The sequence below is a fragment of the Marmota monax genome, unplaced genomic scaffold, assembly GCF_021218885.2.
Source record: "Marmota monax isolate L192 unplaced genomic scaffold, Marmota_monax_Labrador192_F-V1.1 WCK01_AAM20220418_F8-fsc00089, whole genome shotgun sequence".
Lineage (NCBI taxonomy): Eukaryota > Metazoa > Chordata > Mammalia > Rodentia > Sciuridae > Marmota > Marmota monax.
The window spans coordinates 3443735-3466210 of NW_026694744.1; the positions used below are offsets into that span (position 1 = coordinate 3443735).

At 34.1% G+C, this 22476-nt stretch overlaps 1 protein-coding gene across 3 annotated transcripts in view; it reads right to left on the reverse strand.

The window, feature by feature from the left end:
- The window catches only part of Glra2 (glycine receptor alpha 2), a 183873-nt gene that overhangs the window by 138254 nt on the left and 23143 nt on the right, over positions 1 to 22476 (reverse strand). Inside the window, exons 2-3 of one of the 3 annotated variants that reach the window (XM_058572571.1) lie at positions 3241 to 3308; positions 3082 to 3149 (exon numbers count right to left, since the gene is read on the reverse strand). In XM_058572571.1, the coding sequence (XP_058428554.1) occupies positions 3082 to 3084 (3 nt within the window). In that variant the 5' untranslated portion in view covers positions 3085 to 3149; positions 3241 to 3308. The remainder of the gene's footprint in view (positions 1 to 3081; positions 3150 to 3240; positions 3309 to 22476) is intronic. The other 2 variants (XM_046424293.2, XM_046424294.2) reach the window with 2 other exon arrangements.

Below are 22476 nucleotides of genomic sequence, written 5' to 3' on the forward strand. Positions count from 1 at the left end.
GATTATATAGCCCGAAAAGAAAAAAACTACAATGAGTTCTTGAAACAGATAATTATTGGCTGTCCTTTAGAAACAAACATCCCAACTAAATCCTTCAGTAATACTCTCTGGGGTGAAAGTGAGGTGTGGGGGAAGAGGAAATTCAACATGTTTAGAAACTTGAAATTCTGAAGCATTCTTGAAAAAAAATCATTACAGAAGATGTAGAGAAAGCAAAACTCTTATACCCCCAAAATAGCACCAATCAATGACTTTATCACTGCATAAAAGCTAAAGTTTCTGACTCCACCTAGAAGTCGTTCAGGAAAGAATCTGATTCTGCTTAATTTTTTGACAATATTTTCCAAGTAAAATTCTGTTTAATATCAGTAAATTTATGGATGGTAGAATCTTAGTGTGTTTATAAAGGAAGCTCGGGCTGTAGTAACACTCTGTGAGGGTGCAATGGACTATGTATGTCCTCTCAAAATTCATTGTTGAAATCCTAACCTCCAATGTTATGGTATTAGGAGGTAGAAACTTTGGGAAGTAATTTTTTCATGAGGGTAGACCCTCGTGATTGGAATTAATGTCCCCTTAAGAGGGACCCCAGAAAATGTTCTTTCCACCATAAAAGGATACAAGGAAAAATCAGCTGTCTTTAACCTTGAGCGATCCCTCCCCAGAACCTAACTATAGTGGCGCCCTGATCTCAGACTTCCAACTTCCAAAACTGAGAAACTAATTTGTGTTGTTTGAAAACAACCCAATCTATAATACTTTGTTACAGCAGCCAGACCTGATTAAGATAGGGTGCATCAGGTGGCTTCCCAGGGAGGGCTTTACCTATCTTGGAAAACAAGACCCTTCGCTAGTAGATCAATTGTCACATTCTTGTGTGCATCTGAATAATGACTATTTAAATATTGATGCCTTAAATTTGGGGTTGGAATTTGGCCCCAGACTATTTTTATAAATAAAGTTTGATGGAACACAGCCATATGCATTTGCTTACTATTGTTTTTTTTCTTAATTTTTTATTGGCTCTTTTTTGTTTATGGCTCTTTTCATATGAAAAGGAAGGATTGAGTAGTTATGACACAGATTATCTGGCTTTCAAAGTCTTAAGTATTTACTGTCTGGCCTTTTACACAAAAAGTTTGCCAATCTCTACTGTAGGTGGTATGAGAATTTCTTCTTTGCCATAAGCATGATAGAGTTTCAAAAAAACCACATTTTTGTAGTTTAACACCAAAGCCATAATTGAAGAAAATAAAATATATTTTCAAAGCCAAATGAAGCTTGTAATTACATCAAAAGCTAAGAAGTAAAATAAAAGAAGCACAATACACATTAATTTTCTAAACATGCAATTCAATCTATCATATACAGCAGAATAAATAGGCTGTTGATGTTATCCGTGAGCAACAGTTTCCAAGGGTTTTGGTAGGAAATATGACAAAGGACACCTATTAATTGTCCAGGAAGCACCTAAGCAGCCCATTTATGAACACCTTCACTAGCTCTTAAATACACAGGAAAATAGGGTATCAATGACTTCCATTTTCATCTCTTTAAATGTTTAGCTTATTTTTGCATTCATGAACATCAAAAAGGTACACAATTACATTTTTGATTGAGAGTAGGATGCAATGAGGAGATTTAATCAAAGCAACTTAGGAGTCTTAATTAATGCAATCAGCATTAGGCCGTGCAAATATCGTCATTGAATGCCATCGTGTAAAGTTGGTGACAGTGATTTGGGCTACTAGAAACTTTGCCCCTCTCTTATGAGAATAAAAACAAGAAGAGAGAGACAGAAACTGAATGCCAAGACCAGAGTTGGATTGTTGTTTCTATGTTTAGCATTTCTTGTGAGTCATTTAATAACCCTATCAAAACTGTCTTGTTTAGATAAAATTCTTAATGTACTATATAGCCTGTCAAGGTCCCAGAAATATTGTTTCTAGACAATATTGTTTTGGGGTATTAAAATAGGTAGTGGAGATGCATTATGTTTAATTTTGCCAGTGAAAGGGAGAAGTAAAAAGTCAATTAATTCTTTCTGGCCTCAAGGATACCACAAGTACAGTAATTTATTTAACATGATCCTAGTAACCTAAAAGAGAAAATTCTTTAAAAAACAGAAGAACCATACTTTTCACTTCTCAATGTCATTATTTCATTATTTATTTCTTGAGTATTTCTAAAACATCAGCCACCACAAATTTTGGTCAAATTCAACTATATTTTATTTGGGTTTCATCTAATGATATGAGTACATAATTTATAAAACATGAAAATTAGAACCAACTGATTACGGATTTAAAACAAATTGTCTGGATACCAAGAAAATATTTCAGTCAAAATGTAATCTCCATACTACAGTCTAGTACTGAGTAGGTGGGGGTAAAGCTGAAGGTCCAATAGGCAATATGACCATAACATTTATTTATAAGACATATTGGTGGATTTTATGATATTTGAAGTCTTTTTCAAATATATGAAAGATGTTTGCACATGCCCTATGATGAGCTTTTCATTAGTTTTATGTTTAGATTTTATTTGAAAATCCATACATACGATGCAATTGCTATGAACTTGGTACTACTTTACATTGCCAACAAAATTGTATGGGCATGGGTGTGTGAGTGTTTGTAAATTCAGCCTCATGGCTTATATCTTAAATGTAGACCATAGGTAGGCTTGGCTATTATTAAACCTTCTATTAGATTTAAAAGAGTGGTGATACCAAACAGCTCTCAAACTTTTAAATTTATACTTATGAAACATTGGAGATGCACATATTTAAATACTCAACTATACACCATACTTATATTGCTAACAATTCTACCAAAAAACTAACCAGGCATCAAATGTTTCCAAAATTTCTCCTGTTTGATAAATATAATATCACTGAATTTTAAATAATGACCACTTGATGTATGACTTTCCAAAATGAAGGAGCATAAAGTATTGCTTTTTTGAGCTAAGCAAACTGGAAATTGGCACTCAGTAAATGTTGCACAAATATGCAACAGAGCCCTTTGATCTCGTATCCCATTCCTTTACAGGATGGCTTCAATGCTCAGTCCCACTCACCATTGTAGTTTCTGCTATTGACCCAAAGCTGTTGATAAATATGTTGCAGGTAACATTTACAGGAGGCCCTGCAAGTTGAACAATAGAAAATTTGACAGGTTTTGTTCATGGCATAATTGAGTCACGTTTTTCTCTTGCCAGTGGCATTATAGCACTTACCATGGTAGTTTCTGTGACTGATCCAAAACTGTTGATAAAAATATTGCAAGTAACGTTTACTGGAGGACCTGTGGAATGCAATAAGAATATTGCAAGAGACATTGAAGCAAAAATACAGCTCCATCAACATCTGTGCAAATGGCTAGAAATGTAAATAAAACTAAAATGATGATGAGATTGGAAAAAAAGTTACCTAGAAGCACATGATGATAACATTCCTACTAGTATTTTGGCTAATGATGGTTAAGCAATGGTAACTTACCCTGAAGAGTTTTGAATTTGGAAAATATAAGCTAAGACTATTTAACTGAATTCATTGGTACAATTTGATATTGCAGTAGTCCTTTGGTTTGGTAAGTGGTTTTCTTTGCCCTTAGGATCATCAACACCATGGGCATCAAGAGTGGGTGCCTCATGAGGATGAAATAGCCTGGGTCATGAAGTAAAAATGGAGCTGCATTTTGGATTATGGATGAGTCAGGATCATCCACTTCGTTTTGCATGATACCCTTTAAATCAATGTGTTATTTTGAGTCTCTTGACACCTCTGAATTTGCCCTTTTCCTTCTTTATATATTTTCACCCTGATGAAGAAATGATGTACAGAAATACAAAAGCCAAAGAAATTTAACTTATTTTAGGAAAATTCAAATAGCAATATAATTTAGTGTCCATTCTGTTGTCTGAGTAAATGTGGTGTAAAGCAAGGATTATCACATCTTATATAAGCTTTGAACAAAATAAGTCCACTTATATCTTCAGAGACCCTGGGACTAGGCTGACCCCAGCTTTCTTTTCCCCTAGCCTTTCATCAACAGGCAAATCACTGATGATTCCCTACTTCATACTTTGCTGGGGAATTGTTTATTTCCTTCATGGAATTTCCTCTTAATGCTTTCTGAGATAAGAAAATATTGCCATGAACATCTATTCACTCATTGCTTTCCCCTGTGGAAATTTGTCTCTCTTCCCGCAGTGAAATCTCAGCAGCCCAGTGCAACACCCTAGTTGGTTCTGACTCAATCAAGTGGTAGGATCTGAATGAAGAGGAGTTTGGCTTCAGGCCTTCCTCAAAGACTGGTGGTAAAAACACAAGTTGTGGCTGCATTTTAAAACTCTACAAGTCCAATTTGGGTTGTTGAAATGAGGAGAAAAAATTGGGGTAAAAGAGTCTTCAGGCAAGATCTTTTAGTTAAAAAACAATAAAAGCAAGGAGTATTTGTAAAAGAGATATAAGTTGTTTTTCCTTTTAACACCTAATTTATCTCTTTTTAATAAAAATGTGTATTTTTAAAAAAAGTGTTTGCAGGCATACAACCACAGGCACCACATTATCAAAGTAATTTTCAGTTGACAGTTTTGAAATACTCCAAGTCTTTTAGTTTAGCATCTGCCAAGATGAGTTCTCCATGGTCACTTCCTACTCTGCTTGATTTTATTTTTGTCTTTTGATTACTCAAAACAAAACAAAAATGAGTCTTTCTCTTTCTTGGTCATATATTCTATTCTATAACAAATTTATTTTTCTGCCAGTAAGAAATAAAAGGTAGGGGCAAGTCATGAGAAATTGTGTATTCACTTTTCTCTCTCCCTCCACAAAGAGATCATTCGTTTTAGATCATCTAATTCAGGCTGGAAAATTTTTACGAATTTATATGTGCAAGATAGAATATGAATGATGGGGAAGAATCAGGAAAGAAAAGAATTGTCATTCTAGCATCCTTTTGCAATTCGCTTTGGAATATCATGTTTTTATTGGTGTATATCAATTATACAGAATAGTGGGTTTCATTGTGGCATATTGGTACATGCATATAACATAATTTGATCAATTTTACCCCCAGTACCTCCCCTTAATCTTCTCTCCTCCCTTTCTCTGTTCCCCTTCTTCTACTTTATTGGTCTGCCTTTCTACTTTCATGGCACCCCTCCTCCCACTCTGTTCCCCACTAGCTTCCATATATGAGGAAAAAAAAAAACATTCTACTTATCTTTTAGAATCTGGCTCACTTTGCTTAACTTGACATCACATTTTAACAGGAGGAACTTGAAAATTTAAACCTTGGTTGTCTTGTTTTGTACATTATCTGTCTGGTCTACTGAAATATTAGCATGACTCAGTCTTGTAAATTCTTCTATCATTTACTTGTTATTATCCTTGCTGGTAAATGGCAGTGTAAGTATATTGCTGGAACTCGAAATATTTTAAGCTATCATATATTGGCACACTGTACTAAGTAGATTAAAAATTATCTACTTTAATTATCACAAAGGAGGAATTTTTACTGCTCTAGTAAATGTTTACAGATGATGAAACTCTTCAGAGAGGTTAAGTTACTTGATTAAAGTTACACTGCAGTAATTAGGAAAGCTGAGACTCAACATCTTGTCATTTTGGTTTCAAAAACCTAAACTTTTGCTCACTTTGCTACATTGCCTTCATGATGCAATGTCCTTCCTGAGTATTTACTATTCCTCCTGTTATTTTATATATTTCTTGATTCTTTACATCTGTCCTCTTCAACCTTGAGCATTTTATTTTTAAGGTTCATTTGCACTTATGTATAAAACCTTGGAAAGAAAAAGAGTAAGCTCTTTTTTTTTTCAGCAAGCTATTTTTAAATTAAGGGATAAACACATACATTTATTAAGAACTGACACACATTAAAACCTCGCTGTGTGCCAGTGAGTACTATACTTCATTCCTCAATAATTAGTTGATACCATGCCTTGCATTTTGGAAAAAAATACTAAGTCATAAAGTTGATTAGCTAATTTTCCCTAGGTCACAGAGTTTGTAAAATTTCTGAGGACAATAAAATTATCCTAATGATAGAATCTGCCCAAATATGGTATTTGTTCTGCAAGTTCTTTGAGTTGAATGATAGGATTAATTGTTTTCTTTCTCTTTCAAGAGTTACATTGCTATGTGACAATATAACATCTGTATTTTAGCCTAATAATCTGCTCAAGTATTCTGATTGACAAGATGTTCTTAGATGTGATCACCAATGAATGAATGTGTTCTGTAAATGTATGAAAAAGCAGTTTATACTAGTTAACCTCATTTAATTGATCTATTAGCAAAATGATATTTCAAAATAAGTAGAATGATAAACTGGGGAAAAGAATGGTGTAGACATCTAATCTCTCATATCACCATCTTCCCCTTCCTTCTTTACTAAGTCCTTGTCTCCTCTCTCCCTTCTCTCCTTCCTCCTTTCCTTTTTTTCTTGCTCTTGTTCCTTTTTGCTTTTGTGAAATAGAGCAATCTGGCCATAACTTACTTGAAAGGTCCTATGTTGAATCTATTTATCACTTTGGCTAGTATTGACACCTTAACAATATTGTCTTCCTACCCATGAACATATTTATATTTCTTTAGGTCTTCATTAATTTTTCAGCAATGTTTTGTAGTCAGTGTAGAGATATTTTGCCTCCTTGATCCAGTTTATTCCTAGGTATTGTATTATTTCAGATACTATTGTAAATGGAATTTTTAATATTTCCTTTTCAGATTGTTGGTTGCAATTTACAGAAATACAACTTATTTTTGTGTGGCAACCTTATATGCTGTAACTTTGATGAATTTATTTATCAGCTCTAGTAGCTTTGTATTCTTTGGGTTTCTTTTTTCTTTTATGTTATTTTTCTTTTTTCTTTTCATTACGGGGGATTGAACCCAGAGACACTATACCACTGAGCTCCATCCTAAGCTTGTTTTTATTTTTATTATTTTCATTTTGCTGCAGGATCTGGCTAAGTTGGTAAGGCAGGCCTTGAAGTTGCAATCCTCCTGCCTCTCCTCTGTTTCCCAAGTAATTCTCTAGGGCTTTCTATATACCTGACCATGTCATATAGGAATAGAGATATTTTTACTTCCTCATGAATTTGGATGCCTTATATTACTTTTTATTAATTAGTTATTCTGGATAAAACTTCCAATACAACATTGAACAGCAGTAGTGAAAGGAGGCATCATTGTCTTATTCCTGTTCTTAGAGGGGAAAGCTTTGATTCTTTCTCATTGAGTATGCCTCTTAGTAGATGGCTTATGGTTGAGTCATGTTGTTAACTTTGCATTTTCATAAATGGACTCTGTCATATTGTTCCTGTTTTTCTGAGTGTTTTGAGGATTTTGTCATGAAAGGATGTTGGATTTTGCAAATTCTTATTCTGAATCAACTGAGATGATCATGTGGGTTTTTTTTTTCTCCTTCATTCTATTAAGATGATGTATTACTGTGTTTTGATTAATTTTCCTATTTTGAATCACCTTGGCATTCTTGAGATTTCTCAATTGATCATGGTGTACTATCAGATATGACTTGCTAATATTTTATGAGGATTTTTGTATCTGTCTTCATAAGGTATATTTATTTAGTGATTTTTCTTTTGGGGGTCTTTATCTGGCTTTGGTATATGGCCTTATAAAATGATTTAGGAAGTCTTCCTTCATTTGTTTACTTAGTGGAATAATTTGAGAAGTGTTTGGTAGAACTCACCATATAAGCCACCTGGTCCTGAACTGTTTTTTTTGTTAGAAGATTTTTAATTACTGCTTTAATCTCTTAGTTATTATATTTTTGTTGAGATTTTCCATTATTTCTTTAATCAGAGTTAGTGTGTTCCTAGGTATTTTCTGTTCCTCTCAGATTATCTAATTTTTACATAATCTTACAATTCATTTTCTTTCTGTAATATCAGTTACAATTCCATTTTTAATTTTATTTTAGTTATCTTTTATCATTTAGATAAATATGTCAGTTTTATTATCTTTGAAAAAAATTTGGTTTTGTTATTCTCCAATTCCTCTTCTAGTCTATTCTTCTCCACTCTAATCTTAATTATTTACTTCTGCTGCAAGCTTTGGGTTTACTTTGCTATTCTTTTTCTAGTTCCTTGAGGTCTAAAAGTAGGTTATTAATGTGAGACTTTTTTTCTTTTTTAATATAAGCATTTACATCATAAACTTCCCACTGAACACTACCTTCACTGCATCCTATTGGTTTTGTTATATTGTATTGTTTTTATTTATCTCTAATTTCCCTTTTGTTTTCTTTTTGGATTCATAGTTTTTTAAAGAGGGTGTTTATTTCCTATTATTTGTGAATTTTGGAGTTTTCCTTTCTTACTCATTTATAGCTTTTTCCAGTATTGTTGGAAAAGATACTATTTATGATATAAATCTTTTAAAATTTATTGAGATTGTTTTGTGGCCACATGTATGCTGTATTCTGGAAAATGTTCCACATGTACTTGAGAAGAATGTATAATCTGCTGTTGGTGGTGGACTGCTCAATATATGTTGTTTAGGTGTAATTGGTTTATATTGTTCATGTCCGCTCTTTCATTACTGATCTTTATGTTCTATTCACTATTGAAAATGGTGTATTGAAGTACCCAACTATTATTATAGAAGTGTTTATTTTTCCCATTAAATTTGTCAATGTCTGTTTCATATATTTTGGAGTTCTGTTGTAGGTAATTAAAATATCTAATGAGCCTATGGAGTATGGTACATACATTAATGCTAACATTAGACGTAATGAGCCAATCAGTATATAGATTAGGAAGTAAAGTCCTGCATTTAATCATTCTGTTTAGGTTTCCTCATCAGGAAATAATAATTAGTAATTGGATTGGTGTTGCTTCAAAGAGAATGTTAAATAGTATTAGTTCTGTGGTGGCCAATGTCACAATTAAGAATATTATTATAAAGATTAATATTGAAATACACAGTTGCTTATGTTTAGAAGTATATCTTGTGCTATGTGTGGTGGCACATGCCTGTAATCCCAGGGACTCTTGAAGCTGAGACATCAGGATCACAAATTCAAAGCCAGCCTCAACAACTTAGCAAAGCCCTAAGCAAATTAGCGAGATCCTGTCTCTAAATAAAAAATAAAAGGGGCTTAAAAGGGACTGGGGATGTGGATGAGTAGTTAAGCATTTCTAGGTTCAATCCCCAGTACAAAAAAACAAAAGACTTATCTTTTTGATGAGTTGGCCCTTTTATCAATATATATTATTGTCTTTTAAAACATTGCACTTATCTGTTATTCATAGTGACTATATAATCTTAGCAATGTATATATGCATATATTCATACGGAATATATGTCTGTGTGTCTGTGTGTGTGTTAACCAAATCTTCCTAACTTTGTTATATGTATTATTTTTTTCAAAATCTTCATGATAGATTCTGCTTAAAAATAAGCATCAGGAAAGAATAGGAGATCCTGTGTAATCCTAATACAATAAGTCATTAATGGTTAGATCTGTTCCAGGTATTTTCCAATATAATTTTTAGGTGAAAGACTACTTGAGTGAAAAGAACAATCCTTGAGTTCCAAGATGAAAGTGTTATATTTTCTCTCTTGTCACAAATAGAGAAGAATGGCATTTTCATTTTGCATTTTATTTCTTGTAAATAATTTAACATGTCTTCAAGTATCACTATTGCTTTAGTGTGGGTCCCTTGGATGGAAAAGGAATATTAAATATACATGTTTCATTGATGCAAAATTAAATTTCCTTTGGAATAAAATTTTTGTATAGTAGAAAGATCCTTACCATTAATTCAAGAGATAAAGGGAAAATTAAAGCACACAGATGAAGCAAGTAGATTTAGAATTAAGGGTTAGAGCTTTGATATCTGAACATGAGTAAGCACTTTTTCTTATAATGGTTTTCTGTGTTGCATAATGTATTTGTACTCATGAAATAAGAGAGCCTTATTAGATGGAAGGATTCCAAGTAGAGGGAATGGCTTTTGATGATAGCAGTCACTTGGGGGGTGGCTTCTAATCTGCAAGAATGACAAACTTTAAAATTTTAATGTCATGATCATAATTAAAAATGGGCACATTTGATCTTGAAAATTCACCACAAACAAATATTGATTTGTTATTGATTCTTCTGCCCAATGCATGGTTAAAGTGGATTTGCTAATCCTACTGCATTCAATTTGCTGATACCCAGGTGTGCACAAAGTGCAAATCATTCAGAGGGAAACAAACTAGACATTTACTGACTCCCACAGCCTGGTTATATAGTACAGAAATCCATTTTCTTTGGATCAGCCACATTGATATCTATGAGGAAATTGCCAAATAACATGATTAAGTAACATCTAAGGTAGCTTAAATATCAAGAACCAAATCACAACTTCTATGAGTTCTTCCAACTCATGGCTACCAGTTGGCATCTGATTCCTACAAGGTTATACTGTGTGGACAGAAAGGAACATGAGAGATTCGTGTCAGGAGACCTTGAAAATGCTAGCAACTGTCTATCTTTGCATGCTGTAGATTTCTCCATGATTTAAAGAGAAGGGCTAGGACAGGATACAAAATCTCATATTGGGTGATCACTTTTAAGAGAGTTAGTGCTATTAATTAAACAGGAACACCAAGCATAAACCAAGAAGACTGTCCTGAGAGAACCTGTCTTATCTATAATGCTAGCTCTGATTATCACCACTTGGGGGCTTTAAACAGATTGTAGAAAATCTGAATCTGTTAATTCTTCTTTAGAATAGGATTAATGATGGTTACCTTGATAGTAATTGTGAAAACTAATGGTAATGTATGGAAATGATGTAAATTTGTTTAAAAAATTGTAGTTGCTATTATTTATAGTAATGGTAGTCATTGATATTCAATACTATTATTATTACAAGTTCCTTGGGTAGTCAAAATATGCTTATGTGGAAGGTTCATACCAAACTCATTTTAATATAGAATAAACAGAAATCTTTAGACTTAAATTTAAATCTTCTAACATCCTCTTAGAGTAATCTTTATTGAAATAATGCCCATGTGTAAACTCTAGGTGTTTTCCAATTTTATGGAATTTCTTGGCAGGATTCAACCACTTTTTATCACTTTCTTGCTTCTAGGAATTGTATATAAACATTTTTGAAGTTTGAAGAATGCAGGTAGCCACCAAGAGTTTCAGATGATCAATTCTACTTTCTTTGTTTAGAATAGGGTTTCTCAGTCTTGGGACAATCGGCACATGGAGCATGATCATTACTTGTTGTGGGGAGTTGTCCTGTGCATTGTAGAATGTTTAACAGCATCCCTAGTCTCTTTATACACTAAGTACCAATAGCACCCCACTTCCCACATTCCCTGATGTGACAAAAATGTGTTTAGTTATTGTCCAATGTCTCATGGGGGACAAAATCTTCCTCAATTGAGAACTACTAAATTATAAAAAGAAAGTAAAATATAGGATGAATAAAATATTACTGATCAAAATCATATTTTATGTAATAGCTAAATGAGCTAGATTATTCTGTTTCCCCAAACCAATACTAGTATCATATTAAAATATTTCTCATATTTCAGATGAGAAATTCTCATATTTCAACAGTGTGGATTTTAAGAAATATTTAAACATACTTTGGAGGAAAAATGGCAGTGTTATGGAACTTACACTTCTTTGTTGGGTTTATTAATCAAGGAATTAAATGAGCAAGCATTTGTTGAATTATGTATATTTATGAGTTACAAATCTTCAGACATTCATTACATCAAAAAATATTTATTGAGCACCCATTATTTGCCATTATACTAGGTCTTCTACTAATCATTATTTATAATTAAATGGTGAATTGTGGGTCTAAATATAAGAAAATCAGGTATTAAAGAAAAGTCAAACAATTTGCTGAAAAGCTCTTAAGTCGTTCTACAAGAAATGTCAGAGAAAACAAAAAGTGTGTGCCCAACCAAGCATCACAGGACTTTTTTTTGTTCATTGCAAAATTGTAGTGACCTTAAAGTGTATGTTTATTTTTGGGAGGTTCAGGGCACTTTGTTGTAAAAAGGTTCATTTTGTATTTTAAAGATCTCAGAGACTAAATGGAATCCTCAAATCGAGAATAATTTGTAAATTTAATCTATGTATATTTCTATTTGTGCTATAATAAAATGTCATCAGATGGAGAACTGCTGAAAAACATGGGATTCTTTCTATCTTGGGATTTCTGCAGATAATAAATAACGATCCATTTACCCTTAGAAGAGAAAATTCTAAATGCCATTTAAAATTATTTTTGAAATAAAGAGACCTAAGAATTTCTCATGAACCCAAATGACATTTCCTTTCATTTTAGGAAGTAACAAAAAATAGAATTAAAGATGACTTTCTCTTGTTAATTGAATCCTCTACTACTTTGTGAAATGAATAGCAAGTTCATCACCTTGTTAAGTCCTGACAAATTGAAAATAGATGGTTTTTTGCATCACTGATTTTTAAAAGAAGAAACTGCTATGCTTGGGATTATAATAATGAAATTGGTAGATGGATCCACATATACATATTTGTTTCCATGTCTGATTCATCTTATATGTCAATGTTAAATGATATTCAGTGAATTTCTTCATAAGTCTCCCCATCTGAATATCAAAATTTTTGGCATTTCCATAGCCTCAGAACCCTTACCATGTTGTTTTAAAGTCAATTTTTGTATGTTTGTCTAATCTTTTTAGTATTTTCTAGAAAGTTCATGGTTTGTATCTGATATACTGTTATGTTCTCCTGGGCCCTCATTATAGTACTGAACACATATTAAGTGTTCAATAAATGTGTAGTGAATGTTATTGATGTAAAGATAATCCATTTGTATATGGAAATGTCAGTGGCATCTCAAGAAATCTGATTCAGAACAGTTTTCAATATAAGGCTTTTTAACCTGATCAGTTGTCTTCTTACATCCATTTTTGCTCCAAAGAGTAGTTCACACAAAAGATAATTTATAGCTAAGTGGTGGAGTGATTGCTTAGCATACATGCAAAGCCCTGGGTTCAATCCCCAGCACCAAAAAAAAAAAAAAGGAAAAAGTTCATTTAAATTTAAATCAAATATCTTATTTAAGACTGTGAGATCAGAAATGAATTATGTTTGTTATCTCTTCAGAGCACTCAACAGAATGAGGAAATTATGACAGAATTTTGACAGTCACCAATGAGCAGCAGTATGGCATTGTGTTCCTTTGAAACCACTACTGAGCTGCTGTGTTTCAGGTAGGAATCAGGAAACTTCTTGATTGTTGCCCTCCCTTCTGATGTAATCCCTCCCCAGCGTAGCATGGGATAATGGAAAAAGTCATACACTTTGGGGCCAAAAGAACTGGGTTTAAATCTTGGCTCTGTTATATACTATGTGTGATCCTATATAGGCTATTTAATTCCTATGGACTCAATTTTCTTGTTTATGGAAGATGAAATATTTTCATCTAATCTCAGGTTCAATGGGAGAAATAAATAAGATAGACTATATGAAATTCCACCTATTTATTTTTTTCTTTTTTTGTGGTGCTGGGGATTGAACCCAGGGCCTTAAGCATGTGAGGCAAGCACTCTACCAACTGAGCTACCTCCCCAGCCCTTAGATATTTCTTTTTTCTCTTGCCATTTCCTTCTATCAAGGAAAGGTATTCTTCCCAAACCTCAAGATTTTCCTTTTGTTGTATAACCTGTTGTACTTTCTCAAGCACCATATTTCTGCCCTCCATTTTATTACTGTCATCCCTATTCACAGTGTTAAAGAAAATACCTGTATTTTAAAAGTATAAATAAACTCCAGGAAAAAAAATATGTTCCCTCTTTATTAGAGAAGGATTGTATTATTAAATCTAACAATCATAAGTGTAGGGGAAAATATGCTTCAATGGAAAACCATGCATTGTCTATATAGCACACTCTTTTATGTTACCTGACCCTGATTCTATGGGAGCTATTTTACAACTGTGTAAATTATATAACTGATAATAATTCAAAATACATTTTTCTTATAGACCTGAAAATTCTGTCCTATACATGTTCAAGAGATTTCCTTCTTCCACTGTGGAAGAGGCTAGTTTTGTCTACATTTCCACATTCAGTTTGATATTCTTAATCTATAATTATGTCTTTCTTGGAGTTTATCTTGAACTGGTTATTACTTCTTCTTAGTTCCCATATTGCATAATGAGTTAAATAAAATCCTTCACATGTATTAATTTTATATCTGTATGAGAGTGATGATTTTACCTTTTTTGGAAAATTTATCTTTAAGGTAAAGTTTTTTAAAGAGATTTTTTTTACCCTTTAGAAGTCTTAGGCTCTGAGCCAGGGTTTAGAAGCTTGGAGACCTAAATTCTGTTAAAGACCATTACATTGTCGTGCAACCCAGCACTTTCTATTTAGCTGTCAAAAGAGATCTTAAAGCACCATGTCTGCCAATGAACAGTACCTAAGCTCTCATTTCCCTGCTCTGTTCCTCTGTGGCTTCCACAAATGGGGACTTGTTTTCTCCTTAGGCATTCTGCACCATTTCTTTAAGGGTGAGAAGGTCACCACTGTACTGTTAGGAAACAGGTTTTCTGTGTCAGCAACATATCTAAAAATAAAACCTAGAGTTCCTGATATGTACTCTTCTCTACTAACAACTAGGACAGCTGTTCCTCTATTGCAAAGGGAAACCCTGGACTCCTGGTGCTTGTTGTATTTACAAGTGCTCACATTTGACTGATAGGTCCCCTACAATTAAGCAGCATGTTACACTATGCATCTTTGTAATTCAGTATAATTAAAAGGGCATTATAGGGCTCCTTTTGTATGTGGGATGCTCACTTAGTTTGAGTTCTCCCTAAGTCAAGGATTCAGGTAAAATTAGTTTATTAGAGATGTGAATAATACACTGGATGGGAAGTAGGGAAGTGTAACAGAGTAGAGAAAGGCAGACAAGAAAAGGTGAGTCAATAAATTCATTATTCTCTGATGGCAAATGAAGCTTTATCTCATGAGAATCTCTGGAAGCCGGTATAGGAACACTCCTGAATGATTTTTCCCAGGGGGAGAAGAAGCTTTGGCATTTTACATCAATTCTCATTAGTCATTGAATGAAAGTACTTTCAGGAGGCATTCATTCATCTTCACTTCTGGTCTGCCACAAGGGTGGGCAAAATGGCTTGGGTCAGAGAAAGCCCTCAAGCAAAGAAATGCAGCTTCTGCCGTTTGGAAATCACATTGTGCATTAATGTGGTAAGGAATTGGGAATATGGGTGAAATGCTGACACTGGTGCCTTATAAACTTCAGGGAATACAAAAATATACTCAATCCCTGTATTCAATAAACTCATAATCTCTCATGGCAGAAAGACATTGGTTAGACTAATTACAGTATAATTAGATAATAAGGATAATGTTTTAAGGGGATAAAATATAGGAAGCAATGAATTGTGCAGGTGAAAGGGAAAAGAGAGGAAGATTTCTTGCAGGGGATTAATGTATCTTTTTATATGTAGAAAAGGATGAAGATATGGTTCTATTTTATATTGAGTGTATATCACCAACCAACATGTAACCAGAAATTGAAGGGTGAACATGCATTATTATTTTGACAGTTCTTTTGACAGTTCTTTATTTTATATCCTCCATTGAATTCTAAAGTCCCCCAGTTTTGCACTGTTAAATATTTTATAGTGATGAAGAAACTAACCTAAATCTGGATCTTTATATCATGTATTTCTACCTCCATCTCATTGTGACAGATCTCTGAACTAAATAGAGCCATCCCTCCAAGAGTAAAGAAGTCGTGTGGCCTTCTCTCATTCATTATAGTTATATACACACTTGAAGTGGAGGAGGTCATTCTCCTACTAGATACCATCACTTATTGTGGACTAATGATAATGAGCAGTGATGTCACCTATGACCTCAAAGGGTTATAATTTGAAAACATAGGAGTTATGTTTTGCCAAAGAAACAGAATAGAGTCTTTATCCATGATTCTTTCATACTAAGTACCAGATTTCTTGAGGCTTTAAGAAGGCTATCTAATTTCCCTATGTTGTACCAGATGTAATAGAGCAGAATGGTAGGAAAGAAAGACCTTTGGTGAGGTCTTTATGAGCCTCATAATTCCAAAAACCTCAGTTAACAAAGAGGAAGTCTACCAAGCCAAAAGTCAAGAATCATCCTAAGAGAATCTTCTCTTTAGAGATTAACCTGGGCTGATATACACCTCTCCAAACATTCACACCTAGTCGTGTGTCATGAATTTGCAAATATAGACACAGGTAGTTGCCTAGGCCACCATAAAGAATAGTATAGTTGTTGAGTATATCACCAGACTACGTGGATTTGACCAGCTGCTCTGCCTCTCACAGTTGTGCAAGATATAAAGATTCTAAATAATTGGTTTCTGGATCTGTAACATTGGGACTATGAACAGTAAGTAATACTTATTAGTTTTATGAGGAACAAATGAAAGCATTCATGTAACATGTTTAACATGTTGCCTGGTACATTGCGAGGCACACATTGTCTTTGTGAACCCCACCCATATTCCAAATCCTCACTCATTTTCCACCTCTTCTTATACATCAACCATTATCAACTTCCCTTGTTCATAACATCTAGTCTCCATGACAATTGCATACATAGCTATAGTGATTATATACACAAAAGTTGGCGTGTGTTGTTCAGACTTGTTTTCTGTCTTTTATTTCATTTGCTCAGGAAGATGATGCATTGCTGGAGGATAGGAATTATCTGTCACTGCTTCTAGAAGTTCCCAAAGTACCTGTAAGTTAGGAACATTATAAGTGCCACTTCCAAATATTTTGTGATCAATTTGCACCTTACTACAAGGTTCAATTGACTTTGTACACAAGATGCCTCTGCTTAGTGAAAGTCCAAGTAAATTCAGAGAGCAATCTTGTTAGTTGTGAAAGAAAGCTACACCAGCAAGCAGCCCTCAGAACCTTCCATTTCCTGTCACTGAGCAAGGTTGAGTCCTTTATATATGTTGGAAAGTAATAAAAAATAATAAAATTGTAGACTTCAGATCTCAGAGTTAGAGTTTTCTCTCATTATGTCCAAATGAGTGAGATTATTAAATGAAAACATTCCCATAGCCCAGGCAATAAATTATACTGGAAAGTATACTAAAGGACCAGATCAAATGCCACATGGAGGGGCATGCTTTTAACTTTCCATCATAGTCAGTATTTTCCTGGGATATGTTTAAATATATCATATATTTGGACTGAAAGAAGATGTAAAAATGATTACAAAATGCCATTAGTCCGAGACAAAAATCACAGAATGCATAACCCATGAAAGCAGCAGTCTCTATTCCTTCTTTCCTCAACTACTAGCTATCTTTCTCTACTCCCATCCTCACCTTCTGCTCTACAGACTAGTTCTAATATATCCCAAGCAGAAAACTGTTGGGTGATTGGAGGGAAATCAGCTTTGCTTGTTCGTTTAATTATTCATCAAATATTTATGGAGGATTAATAATGTGCTCAAATCTGAGAATATAAAGTTGAATAATAAACAGATCCTGAGGCAAAACACTCCAAAGGCCCTTAAAGGCCTCCATATTCACAAGCCCTTAGCATGGCTGTGTAATTAATAAATGAATATAAATCTAACTCATGATCCCAGTATACAAAAACAAATCTTTAAGGCCTTTACTATACCAATAATGGTAATAAGGGAGACTGCATGGAAACAAAAGCCAGTTGTATATGCTTACTAGCTGTATGACCATGAGTAAAAACTCTCACTCTCCATTTACTTATCTGTAAAATAAGAATAATTGTAACATGCATGTACTTTTTAAGGTTATTAGAAGGATTAAATTAGTTATTATACAAAGTTCTTAACACATAGTAAGAGCTCAATTAATATAAACTAGCAGTGTTAATATTAACTATTTCTGGGACCCTACAATGAAAATTGTGTGGAATTCATGCATAATAAGTACAGTGAGGAATAAAGGGCTGATTAAGAAGGCAACTAATGGATAACTTGGACACCAACTCCCTTTACCTCCCTTCATCTTTTGTGAGATAATTGTGCACAATACCTTCTGGATTGGTCTTCAGGATCTTATACACTAAAATCTTCCTATTTAATAAGCCAACTGAGAAGTATTTTCTTTTTTTTTAAAGAGAGAGAGAGAATTTTTAATATTTATTTTTTAGTTTTCAGTGGACACAACATCTTTTATTTTTTATTTTTATGTGGTGCTGAGGATTGAATCCAGCTCCCCGTGCATGCCAGGCGAGCACGCTACCACTTGAGCCACATCCCTAGCCCCTGAGAAGTATTTTCAAAAGGAAAAAAACACTCAGTTTTTTTTTTTTTGGTATATTTAAAATTTTTAAGTGCTTTCTGAAAGACAGAAGAGAAAGGTAACTAAACATTAGAAGCCTTGTGATCTTTGTTAGATTCATGGTGACTGCACCGAGAACTAGCCTATAGTGTAGAAGGGCCTCTCTATGGCAGATGACAGAGTGCTACTTCAGCAAGTAAAGAGAGGCCATTAGATGTGAAATAACACTGACTACCTTGCAAACTTATTATTAGAGTGAAAAAACGGTATTTCTCCTTCAGTGCAATGTCCATATAAATTATTCATGATCCTTTCAGTACCTTCGAGAACGTTACTTCATCAATTGTCCTCTCTCTTCTACAGTATGTTCAATCTCTTTTTCCTACATTCCACAAACAAACTCTTGTCTTAATTTAAAAAATAACGAAGCCCTCAGTTTCCTGAAACTCTGTAATCTAATATCCAATCTTCCTCTTTCCCTTTGGTTCTAATCAAATGAGAATTTACACATTAATTTTCCTCCACTTTCTCAAATTTCATTCATTCTACAACCAACTCAACCTTGGCTTTTGCCTGTTTATACTAGAGAAGTTGTTCTTGCAGAAGTAAAAATTGTCCCACTGGCTAAGTCCAACAACCTACTTCTTTGATCCATTCTACTCAACATTACTGCTACATTTGACATGGTTGTTTTCCCAATCCTCAAAACTCTTCCATTAACAGTAATGACTGTCTTTTTCTGGTTTTCCTCTGATTATCCAAACTGTCCTCTATAATCCTTGTTGAGTCTTTCTCTCACTCCTACTTCTTAAATGTTTATGTGCCTGGAAATCCTATATGTATCCCTCTTCTCTATTCATTATACACTTTCTTACTGGGTGATCTTAGTTAAAATATTGTCATTATCAGATGACACTCTTTCTTATTCTTTCTAGCCTCAGCATCTCTTCTTGGCTCAAGATCAACATTTTCAACTACAGATATATGTCCTTATCTGGATTGTGGTAGTTACCTCAAATACAAAATGTACAAAACTGAACTCATTATCTTCCTCACCCAGCATCATTTTCCTATTATGTCTGAGTGAATAAAAATCACAATCTGTTCAACTGCTCAAACTGGAAACTTGAATCAAATATTGCTCTTTCTCATATACCCCCCATACTTTTATGATGTAATTTGACCTTAAACTTATATTATGAATCTAGCTCCTTTCTAATGCTATTACCACTACCTAAGCCGTGAACTTCATCATCTCTCTCTTGTGAGTAATTACCATGACATTCTGGTCACTTACCTTTCTATTATATCCTTTGAAAGGCATTCTGAATTATTTCTTAGAAATCATACCTAATCATACTTCTTTTCTGCTTACACACCTCGTTTGCTTCCACATTTTCTATGGTTATATCTATATTTTAATACTCTTCTTCACAGTCTATTTTTAACTAAATTTACCCCCTGGCCTCATCTTCTGACTTCTCCTTTATTTCCTGTAAGTATAATCATCTTTTGTTATCCCCAAAAACAGTCATGTTTTTTTTCATACATGAAAGTTCCCTACCTGAAGTTTCTTTGCCCATTCATAAAATACCTTCATATCTCTCAAGATCCAATTCAAGCATCACCTCCTTTATAGAGCCTGGAGCTACTTCTTTTTCTCCTCCTGGACTAGGCTCTCACATATCAAGGTCTCCCCAGAGAAAGATAATCACTATTAGTGGATGCCTTAATTGGACTTTTGGGGCCTTTGTAAAGACTTCTGGTTCATTGACTCATCATCTGGGAAAATCCTCCATCTTGAGGACCCTCTTTTATTTTTTATAAAGTTAGTGGATAAGATTCAAAAGGAGAATTTTAGAGGAAGTTCAACCACAGGCTCACTGGTTGGAAGTAAGGACTATAACCATGAAGGGCAACTGAAATTGCTTTAATAGTTAGAAATTACTGACAATTCAGGTATATTCAATATTAACAATGAGTACTATTGGATACCTTTAATTTTATTTCCAAAGCACTGCAGACACTGAGTAGAAGAGTTTTCTTAGACCAGTGAATTGTATTTGGATATGTTAGAAGCCACCATCCATCCCTGTTCACTATTAGGCATGGAAAATGAAGCTTTTATAAATGAGACATTAATCCTGAAATAGTTTTAAAGTACAAGGAAACAGGACACTAAGGTTTCATGTTAGAAGGCTGGAAAATTAATCATCCTTTATTTGGTGACCAGCACAGTGCCATATGCCTAATAAATGCTTTGTATATATTGATGTGTGGATGAACCCACTCACTCAACACATTTATTAGATTTCTAGGTAAACAGGAAGTACACAAAAATATGGGTCTTTGAAGATAAATAGATTCAACCTATAATATAAAGGTGAATTACTATGTTAAAATACAGTCAATAAAGTATTGCAGAATGAGAATAAGTGTCCCTATTATCATTCTTTAATGACTTACATTCCTTTCCATCCTAGGCTTTAGGTATCTGAAAAGATTGTATTTTTTTAAGTTCTGTTTGGCAGCAAAACAACTTTTCCTTTCCCCAAAATGACAGAAATGGTAAAGAAAATTTCCAGCTTTTTCCTGTTTAGGGAACTGTGGTAAGGAGCCAAATGAGATATCTTATAGAAAGCACTTCATACATTTTAAATGAATCAGAAATACTGGCAGAAAATAATTTAGTCTTATAGTTCAATTACTAATATCTCACTTTTTATTAGTACAGATTCTGGGATTAAAGATTGGTATTATCAACTTTTTATTTAATAAATGTTCATTGGCTACCTATCTACTATAAGGTGTTGGAGGTATGAGGAGAATGAGGTAAGCCCAATCCTGGCCTGCTAATGTGGAACTGAATGAGACAGTGAAGCAGGCAACCACAGGATAGGCTCTAAACTGAGCATGTAGGAAAGGATGAATTTTTTGGAAGTTTAAGAGAAGCTTTATAGAGAGAATTATATCGAAGCTGAGGTCTGAAGGATGATCCAAAAAAACTCCTTCACCCAAACTACAGTACTTTTAACTATACATTAGTCTCTCTTAGATTAGCTCAATGGGGTAGATTTTGTGCTCTTTATTCCTTGGGTGAGACTTCTGCTTGCTTTTTGTTATTCATTCAGATAAAGATATAGCCAATCAGGCATTCAACCAGTAGACTGGTAAAAAGGCAGGCCTGAAGAAGGTAAATACAAATTCAAAAAACCAGAATCAAAGGGTTAGAGAAGAAAGGTTTGAGGCTAGAAAGTAGAGTCGGAGGGCATGGCTAGAGATGTGGAATGAAAATGTTGAAATGGACAACACTGATGTTCTATTCAGGTTTATTTGATCCCATTTATTAGTTTTGCCTCTCACTTCAGTGTTCATTTGTTTCCAGAAGCCAGCACCTGTTGTCTTTCACAAATGACTGTCCTGGGGCTACTGGAGCTAACTTGGCCAACATGGGAAGATACAGAAGTATATGAGATATTCTCCATCTACCCACATATACTCTAAAGGCAGTTATTCACCAATAAGTGACACAGAAGAAAATATGAAAATCCTGTTTTGTTTTTAGTTAGGAATACTCTCATGTGTAGCTTATACTCTAGAGTTCCCCCTGAGAGACCCAGGGAGCCCACCCTCTATTGGACCTTTTCTGAGATTACACCATTACTTTGCTTTTCCCTCTTTCTTATCTGATTTTTTCACTCACTTATGTGTCTCTCTTGATTGCTTATCCTTAGCATAGCAGTTGCATACAGGTCTGCTTCTTGGAAATCGAACCTCAGACAGACATAGCAAAAAACACAACCATGAAGACCATTATAAACCATTCCCAGGTGCATAGAATTTATCCAAAAGTGAAGAGAAGACTAGGAAGATATTTAAGTGCATTGAGAGGCCTAGAACACCAAGAATACTAGGATTTTGAGCTCTTTACCATTAGTGACAACTCTGCTTGCCTTTTTGTGTATTCAGATAAAGATATAGCCAACAGGTATCCCAGAGCTACTGCACTACATATTTTTTTTAAAAAGTATGGGATTTTCTTCCTGATTTTAGGTTTGCTTTACAATGTATTTATTATACACTCTATTTCTTTGTCGTCATTGCCCCTGTCACATCA